The sequence below is a fragment of the Rhynchophorus ferrugineus genome, unplaced genomic scaffold (assembly GCF_030347505.1).
Source record: "Rhynchophorus ferrugineus isolate W39M unplaced genomic scaffold, kcgeb_rfMv2 rfM3, whole genome shotgun sequence".
Lineage (NCBI taxonomy): Eukaryota > Metazoa > Arthropoda > Insecta > Coleoptera > Curculionidae > Rhynchophorus > Rhynchophorus ferrugineus.
Window position 1 is genome coordinate 1,297,712 of NW_027472582.1, and position 22,877 is coordinate 1,320,588.

General features: G+C 31.7%; 1 protein-coding gene across 3 annotated transcripts in view; it reads left to right on the forward strand.

Moving 5' to 3' along the window:
- Positions 1–22,877, forward strand: part of LOC143192675 (zinc finger protein rotund) — a 450,170-nt gene that overhangs the window by 420,568 nt on the left and 6,725 nt on the right. For all 3 annotated transcript variants that reach the window (XM_076398153.1, XM_076398154.1, XM_076398152.1), the window contains one exon: positions 20,111–20,346. In XM_076398153.1, the coding sequence (XP_076254268.1) occupies positions 20,111–20,346 (236 nt within the window). The remainder of the gene's footprint in view (positions 1–20,110; positions 20,347–22,877) is intronic.

The window sequence follows — 22,877 nt, forward strand, 5'->3', positions numbered from 1 at the left end:
TAATGCCGAATAAATCGCTAGAAAGTATATGTTTTTGTCGAAGTTGGTCGAAATGCCAACTCTCATGCCAACCAAACTAAAAACTTTTCTAAATATTATAATTTTTTTTATATACATTAAAGGTCATTTGTTAATTTCTGTTCATCTGTAAATATTTTACGAGAGTATTGTAGTCTAGAAATTTTAAAAAATCGATTTTTTTTTCATATTTTTAAAACGTAAAAAGTTAAGAGGATTTTCAAAACCCAAAACCTCAAACGATGTTCTGGTCTAGAAATTAGATAAATAAATCTTTGATGCGATAGAGGAATTTATAAAGATCAAATTTCAAATAAATCGGTTCAGTAGAACTTGCAAAATAACAAAAAGATATGTACCACATATATACTTTATGTAATTTTTAGAAACTTACAAATTGAACCAAAAATTGCCAATATGTTTGCCTCCATCATCTTTATTCATTGTTTTAACAAGTATTTTGATCAGGCCTAGCTTTATGCGTAGAGGTAGTAAAAAATCTTCAACGATTAAACTCATTCTACTATATTCCTTTACTCTATATTTAAAAATAGACCTGGATTTGGATTTTGAAAGATTTCTAATCATTCTAGACTTATATTATTATTGGTTTATTCAGGAATAACAAATGCATTCTCTCTCTTAGGCTGCAATCAAAGCAATTGTGACGTATGAAATTCTCTGTTCCTTGGCCACCATCGCCTAGACATATTCATAGTCCATTAAGTAGTATCAATATTTCCTCCTGTAATCTGATGTATTACTTCTTTTCTAATCGGTATTATTGTTTGTAACTTATAATAAAAATCTTGTTCTACCGACTGTTCTAACTTATCTAAAGTGTATCCTAACTTATTCTAAAGACTGTTCTAACTTATTCTAGAGATTATTATATCTCACTCTATGTCTCTATTAACCATTTCGAATGGTAGTATGCGTTTGAGCCTACGCACTGTTCATTGGCATACACTAACAGTCATTCAGAGTAGTTTGCACTAACTTAAATCACACTCGTTATGGGTTCTTAGGAGATATCGCGCTGAATTAGTTTGTTGGAGACGTAATATGGGGCGTCGACGATGGCTCGCAACAGTTTATTCTGGAATCTCTGAAGGATAGCTATGTAGATTTGCTAGTAGTGCCCCACAATTCAATACCATAGGTCCAAATTTACTTACGTATTGACTTATACAGCAAAATCTTGTTAAGTAAGAATAATTTCGATTTACTATCAGCTAATAAATTTGATTTAGTTTAAGCTCAAGCTGTTTGCGTTTTGTCGCTATATGCTTTTTTCATGTTAAACGTAATCGTTCGAACGTCCTTCCCTTCTAAAACAAAAGACGCTAATAGCGCAACAATAAATTAAGTGTAGAAAAATCTTCGACTAGATCGAATGTCTTGCGTTTTTATCGCGAAATGTAATTGTTTTTTGCACGCGGAATTCGATCGCCAACCAATTTAAACGGACCGAGCAAAAAATCTAATTTAAATCTCCATATTTCGTCGATATTTCGAGAGAATTAAAATCTAATTTCGGTACTTTTGGACCAGTTTTTTCCTCTCCGCCCGTTCTTTGCCAGTTTCGTTTCTTATTTTTCTTGCTCAATGCCGGTTCCGCACGTACGGCGTTGACACACTTTGGTAAGGTGGTCGAAAAAAGTACGGCGTTTGAGCAAAAATAGATAAAACATTGCGGTTTTACATGAAGAATATTAGAATGTCCGCCGCGGACGTCGATAGCTCGCCTACTCCGCGACATAATGCATTTAATTTTACACTTGATCAAACAAAACATTTGTGCAATATTCGATTCATTATGTAGGGAGAAAAAATTCGAAATTCTTGCCACTCAACAAATACACTCGATTATATTATCAATGAATCCACATCAAACTTGAACTTAGAACATCCTAAATAGATTCTTCCTATACAATTATTAAGTATAGTGCTTCCATTAACTGTCGAAGTCGATTATAGAAGAACTATTTTCAACGAGAGTCTCGAAATAACTAACAAGGGCTAACAAAAGTTTTTCTACAACCAATTTACATCAATTTTAGGTATTTTTAGCATCTAAAACCGTATATATTTAATATCAGTACGATTATCAGACCTAATGAAATTTTCTCACAAATATTAAAACAGTTAATCTCCAGGCAAAGTTTCTACCAATCATATAATTATGCTTCGAAAACATAAATTTTGTAAATCCTTTTTATTTTCACAGCTTTTCAATCTTCACACAGAAATCTTAGTTTTTTACTTCAACTTGGAGAAAAGGGCAGATGAAGGTCATGATGTGAAGGTTACATCTAATGCTGCATGAGGCTTATGGCGAACATGCTCGATCGATTTCAACATGTGAATACTGGTTTTGGCGTTTTAAAAGTTGTGATTTTGACACCTAAGACAAAAAGCGTCCTCCTCGGCAGCCAAAAAAATTGAAGACAACTATTTAGAGGCATACTCGATGAAACCATCAATGAGTATGACTATAGACTATAATTGGTGCGTTTAAACCGAGTGCTGCGCAAAAAAAACAGCCAGAATACGAGCAAATGCATAATAATGTTATTCTTCAGCATGACAACACTCGACCACAAGCCGCATCATTCTTTTGATATGAACTCCGTAAATTGTCTGAAAGATGGGACAAAGTAGCGTCTATCGATGGACATTACTTTGAATAAAATACATTGTACCGATTTTTCACAATAAAACTTCAAATTTAAAAAAATCCTTTAAAACTAATTTATAGACCGAATATTATTATTTTAGGAATCAGAACACCACATAACATAAGAATTAGTTCAAATAGTTTAAAACATTTTTTTTTTCATTATCTGTATATTTTACAGTTTGCTTGACATTCATATTTACAAAATCATAATTAGCATTTACCTATAAATTGAACCTGTGAAAACTAAGCATCGTATTGGCGAGTATTATACTATTATACTGAAGATATTAACGCACAAGCGAGGAAGGAAAAAAACGAACCAATGAATAATCAATAAATGGATAAAGTGAGAAAATATTTTCGTCCAACTGATTCATAATTTTCAAGGAAATCGAGCGAAGGTTCTTCGGTCGCACTTCTGCACAAATATAGGCCATGGTTACCCCTTCAAATAACAATAAAAATCACAAAAACAACAGAAACATTTAATCATTACTCATCGACGGTCGCGATCTATCCGCTAACGTAGTTTTTTGAAATTTTAAAATATTAACCACACTCCCGTACAGACTCGAAAAGAAAAAATCGCCGATTTTCCACCCGAGTAATATGTGTATTTATACTTGACTATTTTTAGAACATTCATTATAGTAGATTTTTGTAAATAGCACAGTTTACAAGTTGTAATGGGTACGACCATTGTCTGAAAACTCGGTGTTAAACACAATTTTTTTATGGGACAATAAACATTTCTCGCTAATTTTTTCACTGTTCCGTGGTCTAAAACGCCAATTTACCGAAACAAAAAAAAAACATCAATATATTCCACGGTATCAACGATTAATTAAACTGTATCTAGTTGAAACCCGTTTCATATTTAATTTATGAATTTTTTAGGAATTAGAAAAAATATCGCACGCACAGGAGACTGTGGCCGACCAAAAAAAAACGATATCATAAACAAAAGAAGCGTTTTTTCTTTGTTGTTATTTTGATTTTTTCTCCATCGAATATTTTTAGATCTGGCGGTGAATTGTTTCGTGTTCTACCGGTTTTCGGATGAAGATTCTTGCGGGTGAATTCGTCAAAATTTATTCACAACAGCCTTGATAATTGCTTATTACATAAACATATAAAAGGTGTTTTTTTTTAATTCGTTCTTGTACAAGTTACCTGTTTGAAATAGAATTCATTTTATATATTAGGTATGGTACTTAATTATTACGGATATTTTCGTTGATTATTATTTTTTCTTCATATTATCTTAAAGATTAGATCTAAAACCTATACTTAATTAGCATTTGATGGATGTAGTTCCACTGGTGCACTACACATTAGTTAACAGGACACAGTTTTCATATGTGAATTAACTATATTAGTACTTCGACCTTTTGTGATTTCTCTTAATGTTTTTTTTTGGATTTATTCTTCAAGATTTAATTTCACTGCGAAGAACTTTGTGTGGTTAAGCTTGGATCTTGTTAATATTAGAAATATTTGTGCAACCCCATTATTGCACTCAAGATTTGCTTGTATAATAACACTTTATTATGGAGTATATTAATTCGTATTGTCCTCCAAGCAACCTACCACATTTTTGGGGGCTTCATGCAGATATATTCTACTCTTATCTAAAATACTCGTTTGTCATAGATGGAAATAAACATTTATTATTTGTTGTCCTTTAAGGATGATGCCGCAAATCTGTAAACGCTTTTCAATCATCGTGTATTATCTAATTCCTTAATAAGTCATTATACTATTTAACTTCATCTTCTACATTCAGATCATTATCTCTATATCTGCTAATTGGTTTATTATCTGATTTTTTATGTTTATAAATAGCTCCAGTGACTTTGGGAATTTTACATATAGCTTCGCAGCTGATATTAAATTATGAAGATCAACTTGGTTCTTTAATAATAATTTTGACATCCAAATAACCACTTCCAATTTCTACTACATCAACATTCACATTCAACAAGTCGACAGATTTAGTTCAACGTTAATCTCAACCATCAAGCGATGATCTATATTTCTCTCAACCAATGCAAGATATTCCTTGTCCCTCATCAGCTGCAAAAAACCAACAAACCGATTATATTTATCAATGTCCTTTATTTTTAAGTACCACAACTAATTCAAAAATGAAAAATTGACATTTGGTCAGAATAAACTTTTCATCTTTGTTGTTATCAATATAAACTTAAATTGTTCACCCGGTCTTTTGAAAATGCCAACGTTACAAAGAATTATCGTAAATAAATATAAAATAATTTGTTTCTGCGAAAGTCGAAGGCTCCAACTGGTTATTCGACATAATAATTGAAACCGGGCTAGTCACTCAATAAAAGATATCACCAAAACGTTATTGAATATCGATAAAACGAGCAGTTCGTGATCCTTTATTATTAAGTACCACGACTAATACAAAAATAAAAATTTGACATTTGGTCAGAATATACTTTTCATCTCTGTTATCATCAAATAAACGTAAAATGTTCACCCGATCTTTTGAAAATGCCAACATTACAACGAATTATCGTAAACATTTCGAATAGAAGCGAAAATATAAAATAATTTGTTTCCGCGAAACCCGAAGGCTCTAACTGGTTATTCGATATAATAATTGACGCCGGGCTACTCACTCAATAAAAGATATTAATGTCTATCACGATATAAAACGCCCTTTTTAATAGAGACGATAATGAAACAATTTTATTTGCGAATTTCAATTTAACACACGTATTTCCGCGCTTTTATGCGGTCATTTTAAAAATGTTTGTTTATCGCCAACGACGGCGCAAAATAACACCATTTACTTTTCGGCCGTGATTATGACCGATATATTTATTACATCCGAACCTATTTTATTATTTTTTTTTGCCGTTATACAATCATCGATCGCCCTAGCGGATCTTAAACGAACTAAATAGTCGCGTATTATTTTTTTTTAGGTTCCGACCTGTTATATAACGCAATACGATGGCTTGGTTTGTCGTTTTCGATTCGTAACATTTCATCTGGTGAAATAAGACCACGGATGGTATCAGCATCAACAAATACAGTTGGGATTCCCGATTAGGAGAAAAAATTGTGTATATTTATGTTCAGGAGATGATTAAATTTATATTTATCGTCGATAATTTACTGGAAATATATATATGTTATATTTATGTGAATCTACAACACCAAAAAATACCAATAATGATATTATAAATGTAACTCTAAAGCACTACTGGAAAATATTAATTTGTATTATTCTTTAGTACAAAAATAACATTCGTACGAAGAATACTAGAAATGTTTATATACAAAAAAGAAAATCGCAGACTAAAACATCTTTAATTTTTTTAGAAACAACTTGCATACGATTTCATGAAAGAAAGTAACTGTTCATAACTACCATTCCTTCTTATGAAAAAAACAATAACTAAAAAGCACAGCACAAAGCTGTAAAATAGAATCAACATTGCAGGAAAATAATACATTTAGTTAAGTAGTAAACTGTTTAAGATATATAACTCTGAAACAGTGCCAACAATAAATTTGTATTATTCTTTAGTACAACTATAACATTACCAAAAGTATTGGAAATATCCATCCAAAATTCTTGATGAAGAACAAAACCACAATTATTTTTTCTATGCTCAATTTTTTTACGAATAACTTGCATACAATTTAATGAAAAAAAATTGTGTGTATCTATACATATTATATAAAGGTAACCCCGAACTCTTTCATCAGACCAGGTATAAAACCCTTCAGTTCAAACATTCCTGTGATCGTTTAATTTGTAATGCCAAGAAAATGGTAAGAAAATACCTTAGTTTATAATTAATTAACGTACAGATAACCCCTTAAACATTGCTGGTAACTATCATTATTTCTATCTACAATTAAGAGTATCTATTATTAATACAACAAAAATTCAATATTCTGAAGAAAATAATATATTTTGTTAGGTAATAAACTGTTTAATACCCATAACAGTGTAAGTAGATGACCCTATTTAAAAAAAAAATGAAGACGTAACTAAACTTAATAATTTGTGGCAATTAACCATGAATATATTTTCATAAATTTAATAGTTTCTCTACGCGTGATGTGACGGAGACACAACATCCGTCATTAACTCGAACAGGTAAAACTAGTAATTTAACAACTACACACAGAACATACTTTGAGTTAACGAACGGTTATTGTTTGTTCAATAAATGGTGCAGATTCCGTCGAAAAAAAATATGTTGTGGAATTCGGCGAGAGCGCACGCCACTGAGGTTCCTAGCAGCGAGCGTCTAATCCTTAAATGCTTCTTCATTTATCTCACTATTCCATCATCTATCCGTTCGCCTTAACCTTGATGTCGTGAGCTTGAAAAGCCGTCAGACAACTGACCTAGGAAGGAGAACCCATTGCCAAAAAACCTCCGGGTTCTCTGTTGCCGAACGTCTACGGCTAATTAACTATATATGCGTTATATTATTTAAGCAGTTTACATAATGTAATGGGTTTCTGAACATTCGTATAAATATTCATGGATGCGATGTCCGAAATTGTACGCTGATTTATCGGTTTAGATCGATTCGGTATCGCTGCAACGATAGCACGGTTATTAATCTAATATTCCCCGTCTTACAACGGCCGTATGCAGCGCTAATATACTATCTCAAGGTTACGCGGAAAGTTTTCTGCGTTGTATAAACTCGACTAGGCGAAACCTTGATAATAGTACACGTTTCTGGTAAGGTGCTTCGGCTTCATTATTCTCAAAAACACGAGAAGGCTTCAAACACGAAATATTATTGTATTAACTAGCCTGGTTTTAATATAAATATTTGACCGGTTGACTCAACGTATAGCTAACATCGGTGGGAATTACCTTAATTTCATTGCAGTGATAACACTTCATTTTAAATTTCAACAGCGTTTAAACAACACGAGATATTAGGTCGAGAAAATTTGGTACGTTTTTTTTCTTGTTGGATTCAAGGATACAGTTCTAGTCATAGATTTTTCTGACAATTTCAATGATATCCCGATGTATTAAATGTACGAAAAATTGTTCTTTTTCTATAATTTTATAATGAACTAGTTTTTACCACTAAATTTCCTAATTGTAATTGTTTTCTAGGTAACGGCATGATAACACAAATCATATTAATTTATAATAATAATACAGGATAGATACTAAAAACATTTATTTTTAAATTACAATTGTGATTACTGAGATTTTAATATAAATAAATACACACATATAGCAATCAGAACCTTACGAAACAATGACGTCACTTAACATTTTCTAACTCTTATTTCCACATTGCATCTCTTGTATTTCATAGTTATAAAATTGGTTTCATAATACTCAACAGTGCAAGTTAAACTGCATGTTGTATATTAGAAACTAAGTTATTAAAATAATGTATAAATAATTCTTGCCAATTAAACCGTCCAGTTCGACCAAAACAACTACGTCACGCGTTTATTCCGGATAAAGTAACAATAGTCCTTCCAATAAAATTACTGCCAATTGCGAGCAAGGTTTTTCCTTCTCATTTTACCGTAGTTAAAAAAGACAAAATGCTGTTTCATACGTCAAAATTAATGTAACCGAATAACTCTATAAAATTATATTTATGTTAGTGCTGGTCGACACTGTCCAAACTGTCAAATATCTACAAAAATCTCCAAAAAGTAGTTTCTCAAAAATAATCATCATGCCTATTAAGATACATCAAAGATTAATATTATATATAGTACTTATTACCATCAAAATGAATACATTCAATGAATTCAATAACTAATAATTTGTCGATGTTGTACTATAATTCTATTCGGAATTAGTGATATAATTTAATTATTTAGGAAAAATAGACTGTTTAAAGTTAGGTCATTATTTATATTTATAATTTTTACTCAAATAAGAAAAAAATATTAATAACTAAACACAACTAATAACAAACAATATATCGTCAACTTTGTATCATTAATATTGATTTACGCAATATATTAACAGTTGTGTTATGCAAAATAAGGCACTATATCACTGATTATGTATTTAAAGGTTAAAGCTTGTAGAATTCATCAAATTAGGAATCGAATAATGAATTATAATTAAAAAATGACTACGGGTAATTTCATAAAGTGTTACCCGACGAACTAATAGCGAAATCGGCTAGTGGCTTTTTGTTGGCGTAAATATTTTGTCGGCCCAGGAGCCGTCTACCAGTTTATACATCACAACAGATCCGAAAGGCTTTAATAGTCGTCGACTGGTCAGACGGGCATAGGCACTGAGTTATTGGCGGACTTTTTTAAAAGGCCCCGTTAAATTTAGCCGACATAAAAGCATCCGAGTGCTACTGAAAGACCATCAGATCCACTGCAGCCAACGTAATAAAAAAGAAGCGGAAAAAAAACTAGTTTCGCTTCGAATAATTAAATTTGACTGACGGCCCCGGGTCTATACGTAACGGGATTTTTCCTAGAGCGCGAAGGCGAGTTTTGTGAACCGATGGCGGTATCGAATTGGGTTAACGTAACGACCGCGGCCTCAGCTCCAACATCATTTTTTTTTCTTCTCTCGTCCATCGCCCAGCATTAATTTTCGAACTAAACTTTGGCTAATCTTAAATTTCACCAAAAATCGCGACTGGTACATCTTGTTCTTCTTAAAAACTCACCAATTAACACATTTTTTAACAGAAAATTTATATTTAGGAAAACTAAAATTGAGGTTATGTTCAAAATTTCTTAGCTATTAATATAATTGATTTTAATATGAAATAATAATAATGATGAAATAATTTTATTTGACTAACTAAACTTTGGCGAATCTTAAATTTCACCAAAAATCGCGTCTGGTACATCTTATTTTTCTTAAAGACTCACCAATTAACACATTTTTTAACAGAAAATTTATATTTAGGAAAACTAAAATTGAGGTTATGTTTAAAATTTCTTAGCTATTAATATAATTGATTTTAATATGAAATAATAATAATAATGAAATAATTTTATTTGACTAACTAAACTTTGGCGAATCTTAAATTTCACCAAAAATCGCGACTGGTACATCTTGTTCTTCTTAAAGACTCACCAATTAACACATTTTTTAACAGAAAATTTATATTTAGGAAAACTAAAATTGAGGTTATGTTCAAAATTTCTTAGCTATTAATATTATTGATTTTAATATGAAATAATAATAATAATGAAATAATTTTATTTGACTAACTGAACTTTGGCGAATCTTAAATTTCATCAAAAATCGCGGCTGGTACATCTTATTTTTCTTAAAGACTCACCAATTAACACATTTTTAACAGAAAATTTATATTTAGGAAAACTAAAATTGAGGTTATGTTCAAAATTTCTTAGCTGTTAATATTATTGTTTTTAATATGAAATAATAATAATAATGAAATAATTTTATTTGACTAACTAAACTTTGGTGAATCTTAAATTTCACCAAAAATCGCGACTGGTACATCTTATTCTTCTTAAAGACTCACCAATTAACACATTTTTTAACAGAAAATTTATATTTAGGAAAACTAAAATTGAGGTTATGTTCAAAATTTCTTAGCTAATAATATTATTGATTTTAATATGAAATAATAATAATAATGAAATAATTTTATTAGACCTATAAATTAATTTTAAAGGATTTTCTTAATTTGACGCTTTATCGGGAAAAGTCGTTATAATGCATTTTATTCAAAGTATTTTCCATTGATAGCCGCTGCTGTTTCTAATCTTTCAGGCAATTTACGGATTCCATTTCGAAAAATTGATGTATCTTTTGATGCTATTCATGAGATGGCCCATTTTTTGGTGTATTCATAAAAAGTGAAGCGCTACTCAGACAGGTCACGACTGATATACCGGAACAAGTAATAATCAGAAGCAGCTTGGAGAATACAGGAGAATTAAATTAATTTATACATACAATCATATGCAAGATGATACTTTAGTAAAAAGAAAATAAATCAAAAGTATTTTAAAACAGCCACTCGAAAGTAAATGTGACTCAAATAAGGCACAATACTATTTTTAGAATCATAAATTCACATTTTGTAATAACGAAAAGCTACATCGAGTAATTGTCCTATTTATATCTATAATCCTTCAATATTTCCAGTTCTTTTCTTTTTTAAATTAATTTTATACAAATGTCAGGTTATGATTCCTAAAAATGTGGTTATGTACAAATTCTGACTTGAAAATGTTAGTCATGAGAACAAAAAAATTTGGAATGTTAAAAATTCAGGTTAGAATTCATCAAATATTTTTACCGCTTATATTGGATTTAAGTACATTTTACAATCCACTTAACTAAAACGAAAAAGAAATGTCATTCGAAACTAAACATGACTATAACCATAACTTGTTAACAAGTATAAGTATTATTAAAATACATAATCAGAAAAATTCATACTTTTAACATAGCTCTCGTGTAACGCACTCTATCGTTCAAACATAAACTAACAAAAAAACTATATGGAGTAAATATCACCGATTTTCAACAATTATAACAAAAACTAGGATGCGATAAAAACCCGTTAATTGACCGTATATTCGAATATTTTGAAAGAAAAAAATGTGTACACATCCATTTCGTTTAGGAAGGATTAATTTTAACCACATTTTGTAGCAGTGGTAATTGAAATCAATTTATAACACTAAACAAAACAATGCCTAGCGCGGTTACTATCGAAACAAACTCACAATTTACAATGGAATAATGGTTCTAATCGGTGCTATTAACTATATTTTATTCGCTTTTGCTTGCTTGCAACACAGCCCGACCGTAAATACCTTTTGAAAAGATCATATCGAGATTTTGCTACATATATATATGATTTAAATATGTTACATAAAACATATAGACGCGTTATTTAATAAACCTCACACATATTGTTTCTTCCAATGTTTACTTGATCACTGTATTAAAAAATAGTTTTTACAAAAAATTATGGTATTAAACACATTTGTTGGTGTTAGTTTAATTTATTGTCGCCAAGTCTGGGAAAACCACGGAGTGAACTGCAGACGTCGTTCTTCATCTGGTAGATTTCAACAAAAAAAAAAACACATATACACACACACTGCGGATTTATTTTTTATTTACAGGGAACAAATTGGACAAAATGGCAATTGATTAACGTAACGAATGGGAAAATTGCTTTAATAGTTGGCAATAACAGTCAGCATTAATTGATGTCAATTCGTGTTTAACAATTTCGCGTCGTCGTTCCATGATAAGGTTCGCAACTTTTTTTTCGCCTATATTTTCCATCTTTCGCTAGGTTTTCGTTGTATGTACAAAGAGTATCGATCATCCGAGTCTGGTGGTGTTGTACCTGTAAGTAATTTAAGTTAATATCCAAAAATTTTTTTTGTTTTTATAACATCTTTATTAGATACGCTTAGTACAATCTTAATTTACAATTAATTTATTACTACTTTTCCTATGTACTTGGATTAATTAACAAGCAAGACGAGTGCGATAAAATACATCAGGATGTATTCCTCAATTATAAAATTATAATTATTTATTAATTATTAACTTATAGCTATAGTTTACACTAATAATACACACCAAATGTTCACACAAGTTCGTATGGTTTTGTTCGTTTCAATCTCCTGACATCCTGTGCGCTGTCCAGCAGTTGTATTGCTTCCACGTTAGAATGATTTAGTAATCTTCTTTCGTGTTTCAAGGCAAAATCCTGCACAACTTCCCAAATCCATTTGATTTCCAGGTCATCGTGCGGTTCTTCATTGGTTACATAGCAATAGGCATTGGTAATCAATCGAAGAATCTTGTTTTGACAGCGCTGTATGACTAACTGATTTGAATTTTTAGTACAACCCCATATTTACACCTCATAAGTCCAAATTGGCTTTATAATTGTATTATAGATCAATCTCTTTGATTTTAGATCAAGTTGAGAGTATCTTCCGACTAACCAGTATAGTTGTTTTATTTTGGTTCTAATGTGTTTTGCTTTTTGTCTTACGTGATGCTAATATCCAAAATGAAGAACTAAAAGCCATGTTTATATTTTTAATGTTACGTGGTAGACAGAAGTGTAATTTTGTTGAACTATTAGCGAGTAATAGTACGGTTAGAATTTAAAGGTTATGTATTAAATAAAATGAGTATGGGTATTTAAATGATAATGATAATAAAATGAATTAAGGAAATTTGGTTATGTTGAGTGTCTAGTAATAACCAGTTTACTAGCCGGCTTGGAGGCGCAGTGATAAAGGCGACAGAACGGTCCACCTACTGTTTGCGATAGTCGCGGATTCGAATCCTTCTGGGGCATGGTCGTAAATTTATGTTTGTGATTTTCCTAGGCAAGAGTACAAAAGCCGACAAGGAAGATGATCCCAGTCTCGCCTGTAACCAGACTGGGTAAGACCGGATGTCTTCTGGGATGATTTCTAAGTTGGTCACTCGCCAGTCGGTATGCTTAATGCCAAGAACCGTAGTTCGGAGCCCACGTTAAACTGTAAGTCCGGTCCAGATCAACCCATAGTTGGTAAAAGGAGACCTCAAAATATCCAAAAAAAGTTTACTAAGTCTTAAAACTATCTTCTTCTGGAGCGTATATATCGGAACACAATAATTAATGTTCTTTGATAGGACATTTTATTCATAACAATATTTTACATTCTGAATAATAAGGTAATTTTGGAATATAAAATGCGTGGAATGTATTTGGCGACTAACAATGATTGAAACAAATTGAAATATTTTAATACGGTATTTGGTTATTTAAGTTTCCCTGATTTCGTGAATGTGTACCCTTAATATTCCTTGGAAATAGACATTGGAATCTTTGTAGTTCCTATTAAAATAAAATATATGTCATTCAAATTAAGATTACCAACTATAATATACCAAAATTCAAGAATTTCTAAATCTATCCCCAAAAAATTCATCAGATATATTTGAACTAAAACTTAAAATTGACATTCACCTGATTAATTTGCTTCCTGTGAACGCTTCTGGCGGATATCCTATGCAGTGACCATACTAGGGGTGTCGGCCACCGAGAAAAATATCCATATATATCCGTGAAAAAAAATATCGACATTCTTTTAATAAAACCTTACAATTAAGAAACCTTTAAAATTAAGTATCAATTTAAAAGGTTTATTAAAAATAATTAAATGGTTTTTTATAATGTTTGAAGAAATATCGGCTGACAAAAATATCGATATATCGGGCAAAAATATCGAATTTTTTCGGCATCCCTACACTATGCTAACAGGTCAATTGAAAAGTCTCCTGGCACATAGATGGCGCTACTAAAATTAAATTCATATGATTTTAGTTAGCCCTAACCCGCAAAAGATGCGTGTATAAATTTGACAGCTGTTGGTTCATTAGTTTGTGAATTATAACATTTTGAGTGAAGCAATTTTTGTTACTGTGAAATTTCGCGTGTTGATAAAATATTGCTTTTTGAAGGGAAAAAATACAGTTGAAGCAAAAACTTGGCTCGATGCCGAATGTCCGGTCACCGCCCCAGGAAAATAAACCATCAAGGATTGGTATACTAAGTTTAGACGTGGTGAAATGAGCACCGAAGAAGGTGAATGCAGTGGACGCCCAAAAGAGGTTGTTACCGAAGAAAACATTGAAAAAATTCACAAAATGATTTTGAATGTCCATAAATTGATATTGAATGAAACAGCAAACACTCTGAAAATATCAACTGTACGTGTAAATCATATCATTCACGAATATTTGGGTATGAGAAAGCTCTGTGCAAAGTGGGTGCCGCGCGAGCTGACTTTTGATCAAAAACAACGACGAGTTGATGATTCGGAGTAGTATTTGAAGATGATCAAACGTAATAAACTCTAGTTTTTGCGTCGATATGTGACAATGGATGAAACATGGCTCCATCATTTCACTCCGAAGTTCAATATAAAAACGGCCACATTTGAAGAAAAAATGTGCTGCTTTACCAAGACAATGCACCGTGTCACAAGTCAGTGAAAACGATGGCAAAATGCATGATTTGAACTTTGAATTACTTCCTCATCCACCGTATTCTCCAGATCTTTGTGATTTTGTTTATCTAGTCAGGATATTGTCTTTAAGGTTATGCGTCTACCTTTTTAGGAATTATCGAAAATATTGATGACTTGACAACAACGATAGATCGACCCCCGATGGCCAAAAACTACGTACAGAAAAAAAAGGCAACGAGATATCGCCAAATTCGTATCATGTTCAGCATCGAAAACCTGATTCCGATATACACCCAGTACGAACAAGACTTGGGTGGGAAACTAACTAACCCGCAATTAACATTCTCATTTCTGTGACTAGGCGCGATATATCATAGAATTATTCGCTCAAGTTGGAACACAAAGAACAGGCCATTCCTTGGCCTTCGAAAATTCAATACCATGGTCATGTTCAATGTTTTCGTTCTCTCTCTCGCCGCCATTCGACTAATCTCCGATTCTTTGGTTTTACTTCCCGGTTACCTTAAGACTCCCAACTCGCCGTATCCTCCGCGCGATGTTATCGGCGATTTCTCGTCGATTTCGCTACCGTTCATCTTCGCTAAACCTCCTAATTGCTTCGCTATCTCATCCACCAACATCCTAAAGTCTATTTCCGAGTTATATTTAGAAAATACCGCGCGCCAAAAGGTGCCATAAACACCCACTGTATCACCGGCGATATACTTATCATAAAAATTAACCAGCAATTATGATCAAAAGGAAAACGCTTAATTTTATGCGAGAAAAATCGCGGAAAAAATCATCCATCCAATAGCGAGCCTATTAAGAAGTCTTAAATCGGTTTTAAAACCCACTCCAACTTATTTTTAACATTTACTTAATCTAATTTGAAACAGTTCAAATACAAAATATATATTGCGAAATAACTGTACGGTGTACAGGGTGACTAAAGGAAACGGTCTGCGAGTTTATTAAATATTACACGGCCTAATTGGACGTCTTCTTCAAACAAAGTCCACCGATATATCTTAACGGTCGATGGGAAATAATACGAAACCGATGTAATAGCAAAGCTGTTGCATAAAAAGTTTTTTTTTACATATTAATACTCATTATACTATACGTACACGTATAATTATCATTATATTTTAATGTTGATTAATATATCGGATGTTTTCGTGCAGAAGACAGACAGTTGGCTATGTATTCGTTTTAATAAAGCTGAAAAATGCGTGGTGTGCATGTGTACCAAATGCAATCTATGGAAATATCAAGGTTGTACCGAATACAGTATAGAGTATACACTATTTCTTTTATTTTTAATTTATTTTTCCTCCTCTGTTGTTATTACAAAGCACTATGCTAAGGTTAAGTGGTCTAAAACGTCTTGGAAATGTCAAAAATAAAAATTTCTTTATATATAATTCATAATTCGTACAACTATTTAATTTAACTATGTTCAGGCTTATCTGGTTTTCTATAAACATAGCCCAGATAATAGTACTTGGCATTTAATCATAGATTAGGAATAGTGTATAACCTATGTATGGTATAGAAATATCTAATATATGTATAGAAATAGTGGAAATGGATTGAAACTTTGTCTTCCAGTACAAGAAATATTAGTTACTAATAAGTCTAACTAAAAACAAAGTTAAATATCATTTCCACTATGTAAAGCTACAAAAAAATAACTATTAATTACGTTAATGTCATACATTTAGGTTATGTTAATAAACAAACGCATAAGTTGTATATCAGATGGAAAGTCAAAACCAAAACATTGTTTTTTTAATATTCATAAATATTTTTCTGTTGAACTGATTCTGTTGATCGAAACAGTAGAAACAGTAGAACAGCCGCAATAATTTGTAGGTTAGAGTTGTTTTATTATTTTTTTACATTGACATATGACAACAATGTCGACCAATACCAACATAAATCGAATTTTATAGACCCATTTGGTTACATGTTCGAACATATCAGACTTCATTTTGTGTATTTTTAACTAGAGTAATGCCATTTAGTAAAATGAGATTTTACGTTTTTATAAACTGAATTTGACAGTAGGTTCAACGGCGTTGATGACGTGCTTGGAAGGACTATCTGTCATTATTCTGACGCTTCTTGTAAACGTCATACGTTTAGGTTATGTTTTAAGAAACAATGGTATAAAGAACGCTAACTAGATTATTGCTGCTTGTATCTTTCTACTGTTAAAAAGTAATTGTCTCGTAAAGTATTTATTATTACGCTAAAAGAAGCAATTAAAAAAAAAGTGATAACTGGGAGAAAAAATTGAGTTTATCGATTGATTATGGGAAAATATAAACAGGTCAAATAATTCGGAGTGACTAAATCGAACAACAAATACAATTGCAAAAAAACGAGCGTTTTACGACTGCTACATTTTATGCCGTGTAATTAAACGCTTTTTCTAATAGTTGTTTAATTGTGATTCGACTTCAGTTACGGCCGCACTTATAACGCTGATTTGCATTTGATGACACCGTTAACATTGATGGATTTTGTAATAAATTCATGCGAACTTTAATCAGATCCTTGGGATCGGGATCGAGGTTTCCGATGCGTATTGTTAGGCAGCGGAATTTTGCCGTAAAAACAACCATAGGTGGAACAACCGAAACCGAGCGACTATAGATTTTCGTGATCGACTTTTGACTGCGGTAGGACGACGAAAATACGAACACAAACGCATACTAAGGAGGATACATTAATCCACAACATCTCCGGATTTGGTGCATGCGCTTATTAGCTCCTTTTAATTTTAAAACACAGAATAATCCGAGTTTGGCGCATGCGTATATTTACTTATTATTTTATCGCGATTATTAGATTTAATGTCGAATATATAAGTTCAGGAAGTAAATAAAAATGGTAAAATTTTGGAAATAACACATTTTACTTAAAAAAGTATTGAAAAAAACGAAATAATAAAAAAATTATTAATATATGTTCTATTTTTATTTTATATTCTCCAGCTATTCTATTTTTATAAAAACAAATTTGATAATTAATTGATTTAATGTTCAAAGTATATATAGAGAGAAATAAACATTAATTTTTTTTGAAATATGATCGCTACTATTCTTGATCAAGAATAGTAGCGAACTCGAGCTTTCAATTAACAGATTGTACATTTACTAGCCTAAACTGAATGGTCGTACTTTAAAAACTGAAAGACATCTCAACCAATACATCATTATATTTATAAAACAATAATTTATTTAGCTATACTCTTATAATAATAATGCATTTTATTTTCCTTATCATTAGATCATTAGGGTGTCGTTGATAGTTTTATATTTTGTTTATTTGATCCAGGTCTACTTTTGTTAGGCAAATTTAATTATTTCAAAGTATCACTGTACACTGTTTTTATATCTTAGCAAATTCTGTCTAATTTCTTCTTATCTAATTCTCCGAATTTCACATTCTTCGACTTTTACTCTCAAAAAAATTCTAGCTACATCTTAGCTATAAAATAAAATTTAAATCATTACTAAAATACATTATGTTTAAAATAAATGTCTAATTATTACCAGTAACTACAGTTTTTGGTACTATTCTTGATGGACAAACCTCATTAATGACTTGACCACTTCCAATACGACAAGAATCATTTTCTTCTCTGTTCTTGTTATCATTAAATTTTGGCATATGTTGATACCTATTCCAGGTCGTTGAAAATGATGTGTTATTTATTTGGCAACTAAAGTTTCCATTATAAATAAAATTGATGTTGTTTGGATTTTATAACTTTTAAAAATTTAACGTTACATTTTGCACTTACCCTTGTTCGTTCATATTTTAAAACCAATGGATGTTAGACCACCATGAATAACAACAATTTAATTATTAATACATAGAATATAACATAGATATAGCAACATAATATATAAGAAAGGATGTACTGCCATTAGAAAAGGACACAAAATAATGTGAATCTCTGTGTTTTGTGGAAAAGGAAGAGAATATGGTTTATTCTTTTCTATGGTTTATACTATGCAGGATAGTGCGCATGCGCCAAAACCGGAGATGACTGAGGAGTAACGTAGCGACTATAGATTTTCGTGATCGACTTTTGACTGCGGTGGGACGACGAAAATACGAACACAAACGCATACTAATGCACGCCCGGGGGAATCGCCTTCTATTAAACATCTCGGGCTGTCCGTCAAAACGTCCATGACGGGGACTGTTCGAAACGAATGGAACAAAGGACCGCCAGCGCACAGAGATTACGTAAGAGATGTTTTCGAGCGGTTTCACGCGGAGAATTCGGTACCGGTGAGGAGATTTCGGGTTCTGTACCTTTTCGTTTCGATTTACGAACGGAACACACGTCATGTTATTCACCTATCGGCTTTGCAGGAAGATTATGTCGGTGTCCTATACGGCGCTATTTCAAGAGAATCTTTCAAATTTTGCTTGTTTACATAACTTTCTATGAACCGTCCAAGAAAACAGTGAACCATGTCATCAAAATATATGACGTCATACGTCAATAGTTTGTAGGTAATGGTTGTTTTATTATATTTACATTGAACTCTTTTCCACATCTCCTATGAAGTAGAGTTTTAGGCGTGTTTTTTATGTAGTGGTATCCTCTGAGGGTCCAATCCATCTAATTAACAATATTATATCCAAATATTGTATTTTATTTTCATTGGAGAGCATATTTGTCTTTTACGTTTACTTCTTGCTTCCTTCGTTTTTGTGTTTCCATCTCACATTTCCTGGACAGGTCATTTTGATATGAGTATATTTCTTTTTTTTACCACCTCTGTACATTTATCTTGCAATATTCTACTCTATATATTTTGATTTAGTCACTACCATTCCTCATAATGCATTTTCTATATCATCTGTAAAATAATTAGTATCCATTCTCCCTTCATACATTCCAACCAAATGCTCATGTGTATTCTAAACAATTACACACATATCTACGAATCTTACACATAATAAGATTTGTTATATTATTAATTATATACTATTAATTATATATTAATTATATACACATCATTAGTTATTTCCTCTTTTATACCACTGTCTTGGTGTTATAAATTATTATTATTAGGTCGTAAGTCCATAGCACGAAGATGTAAACTCTGTGGTCATATTTTTCTGCCATCTGATTTACAGTGTATCTTTTTTCAGTAGATCTGTTGCTAAAAAATATAATATAAAACACAAACATTCATATATATATATATATATATATATATATATATATATATATATATATATATATATATTTTATCAAAAATATTTTATTATAATGTTTGTATGGTGTTTACTGATATTCTATTATCATAAAGGTTTGTTACTACTGATGTTCTATAGCATTTGGATGAATACTAACGTGATCTTTTTTTGTTTCAGGTATTCAGTTCCAAAGCTGAGTTACAGCTGCATACGCAGGCGCATATGCGCGAAGCTAAACCCTACAAGTGCTCGCAGTGTTGCAAAGCCTTCGCAAATAGTTCCTATCTATCTCAGCACACTAGGATCCATCTTGGTATCAAACCGTACAGGTGTGAAATATGCCAAAGGAAGTTTACGCAACTTAGTCATTTACAACAACACATTAGGACACACACAGGAGACAAACCCTACAAGTAAGTCGTGTAGAATATAACCTATATTGAATACCAATCGACATCAATCAGAACTCTAGTTCTGGAGAATCTCCGCATGCGTATATGGAGTTTGAGTTTGCAACATTGCCAGTTGTTCAAAATTATACGTATATTTGAAGAATATAATATAAATAGAATAAATTATCTTGAATTTACAAGGATAAGAACAAATAAACTATAAACAATCCTTAACCTTACAAAACCCTACCTACCAACTCCAGGGTCAAATCCAAAATGCTGCTGTAATACCTTGGATTTCATCCTCTCGATTGCTTATAAATGGCAACGTCGCATAACCAGAGCAGAACCACCGAAGTTTACCGAATACGATTGGGATTCTCCAGAACTAGCCCCTACGGTCGGTACCAGTTAGAGACTAATGATAACGCGATATTTCGCGCGTTCTTTCCTTTTATCTCGGAACAGTCGCTCGCGTTACGCCGATTCTTCGTGTAATTGTCGCGTCGTCGTTTCAAAATCATCATCAAGTGGTACCGTCAGCTTAAATGATTCCGTGCCACGCCATTCGACTAGCACATGGCCGAACTAAAACAGCGCGAACGGAAGATTGTCTTTAATATCGCCTAATGGCCGTTATTAGACGCATTTAGAAAACTTGGAAGAACGTAGATATACATCCAGCGGTGGTATTACGTAAACCGTCCTGCTGCGAGTGCGGCAATTAAAAGCCGTTTATTTTGTTTCGGGTAATCGAAGATTGTTTATTCGGCTCTCGTTTATTTTTCCTAATACCGGCCCGTATTTACTTATAGGAAATGGAGAAAATCGAATCGATTTTTAAGTGGAATCGCGGGCGGCCTTGAGAAATTTTAATTATACGGTGGCTAATGGCAACATCGTTATTTTCGTTATTAATCTTCTATAACACCTTGACAGTTATCTCATACACGCCTGGGAATTAACATAGAGTCGTGGACGGCGTTGGAAATATCAAACTGTCATTGTCAAAATAATCATGGTAAAAAATGATAACATTCTGTGTCAACTCGTAGCTGGAGCTTAAAATATTTAATCAAATGCTACTGTCAGATGTAGAAAGTGAGGTTAATAAATTTAACTTTAAACTTTAATTATATTATTACCATCTTAAGTATCATCAATCTGACAATTATTATAGTATAAATGTCATAAAGTTCCATAATTAAAAATAAAAAATCCTAGAAGTACATTTATTTTAATGAAGTGACATAATGATAAAACTAGAAAATAAAATAAAATAATTAACAGAATAAATTTTTATTAATAATTTATTTGACAATTCGCCAGAAATATACAGTAAGTTTATATTTTTGTTATAGAATATTAATTATAAAGTGTCAGTTTTAACGTAGTTTTATGATCACAGTGTAAAATCATAGATGGCGCTTGGGATATTTAATTATAAACTGCATTTGACATTCAGCTAGAAATACAAATTAAGATTATAATCATAGTGAAAATTGCTTTATTTTGTTATTGACGTAAATGTCATTAGTTTGAACATTATTATGTAGACCTTCCAATAAAGCAGCCAATGTACGTCATCAAAATTTATAATGCCACGTTGCCGCATCAAATTTAAGTTTTCGTGTATTTTGACTTTTACAAAAAATTACTAATGTAAATAAATTAATGAAACAAAAATAACGTTAGAAAATATAATTTATTTTAACATTATAGTACATCTAATGTATATTTATTGAAAGACTTAAACATCAGTTAATTAAACAGCCACAATAGTTTGTAGGTTAGAATTGTTTTATTCTATTTACATTGACATATAATAACGGTGTCGACGAGTACCAACACAAATAGAATTTTATACACCGATTTAGTTACATGTTAAGACGCATCAGTTGTTGACAAATATTTTTTATAACATCTTTAATAGATACGCTTAGTATAATCTTAATTATTATTTTTATTACAATTAATTTATTACTACTTTTCCTATGTGCTTGGATTAATTAACAAGCAAGACGAGTGCGAGAAAATACATCAGTATGTATTCCTCAATTATAAAATTATAATTATTTATTAATTATTAACTTATAGCTATAGTTTACACTAATAATACACACTAAATGTTCACACAAGTTCGTATGGTTTTGTTCGTTTCAATCTCCTGACATCCTGTGCGCTGTCCAGCAGTTGTATTGCTTCCACGTTAGAATGATTTAGTAATCTTCTTTCGTGTTTCAAGGCAAAATCCTGCACAACTTCCCAAATCCATTTGATTTCCAGGTCATCGTGCGGTTCTTCATTGGTTACATAGCAATAGGCATTGGTAATCAATCGAAGAATCTTGTTTTGACAGCGCTGTATGACTAACTGATTTGAATTTTTAGTGCAACCCCATATTTGCACCCCATAGGTCCTAATTGGCTTTATAATTGTATTATAGATCAACCTCTTTGATTTTAGATCAAGTTGAGAGTATCTTCCGACTAACCAGTATAGTTGTTTTATTTTGGTTCTAATGTGTTTTGCTTTTTGTCTAACGTGATGGT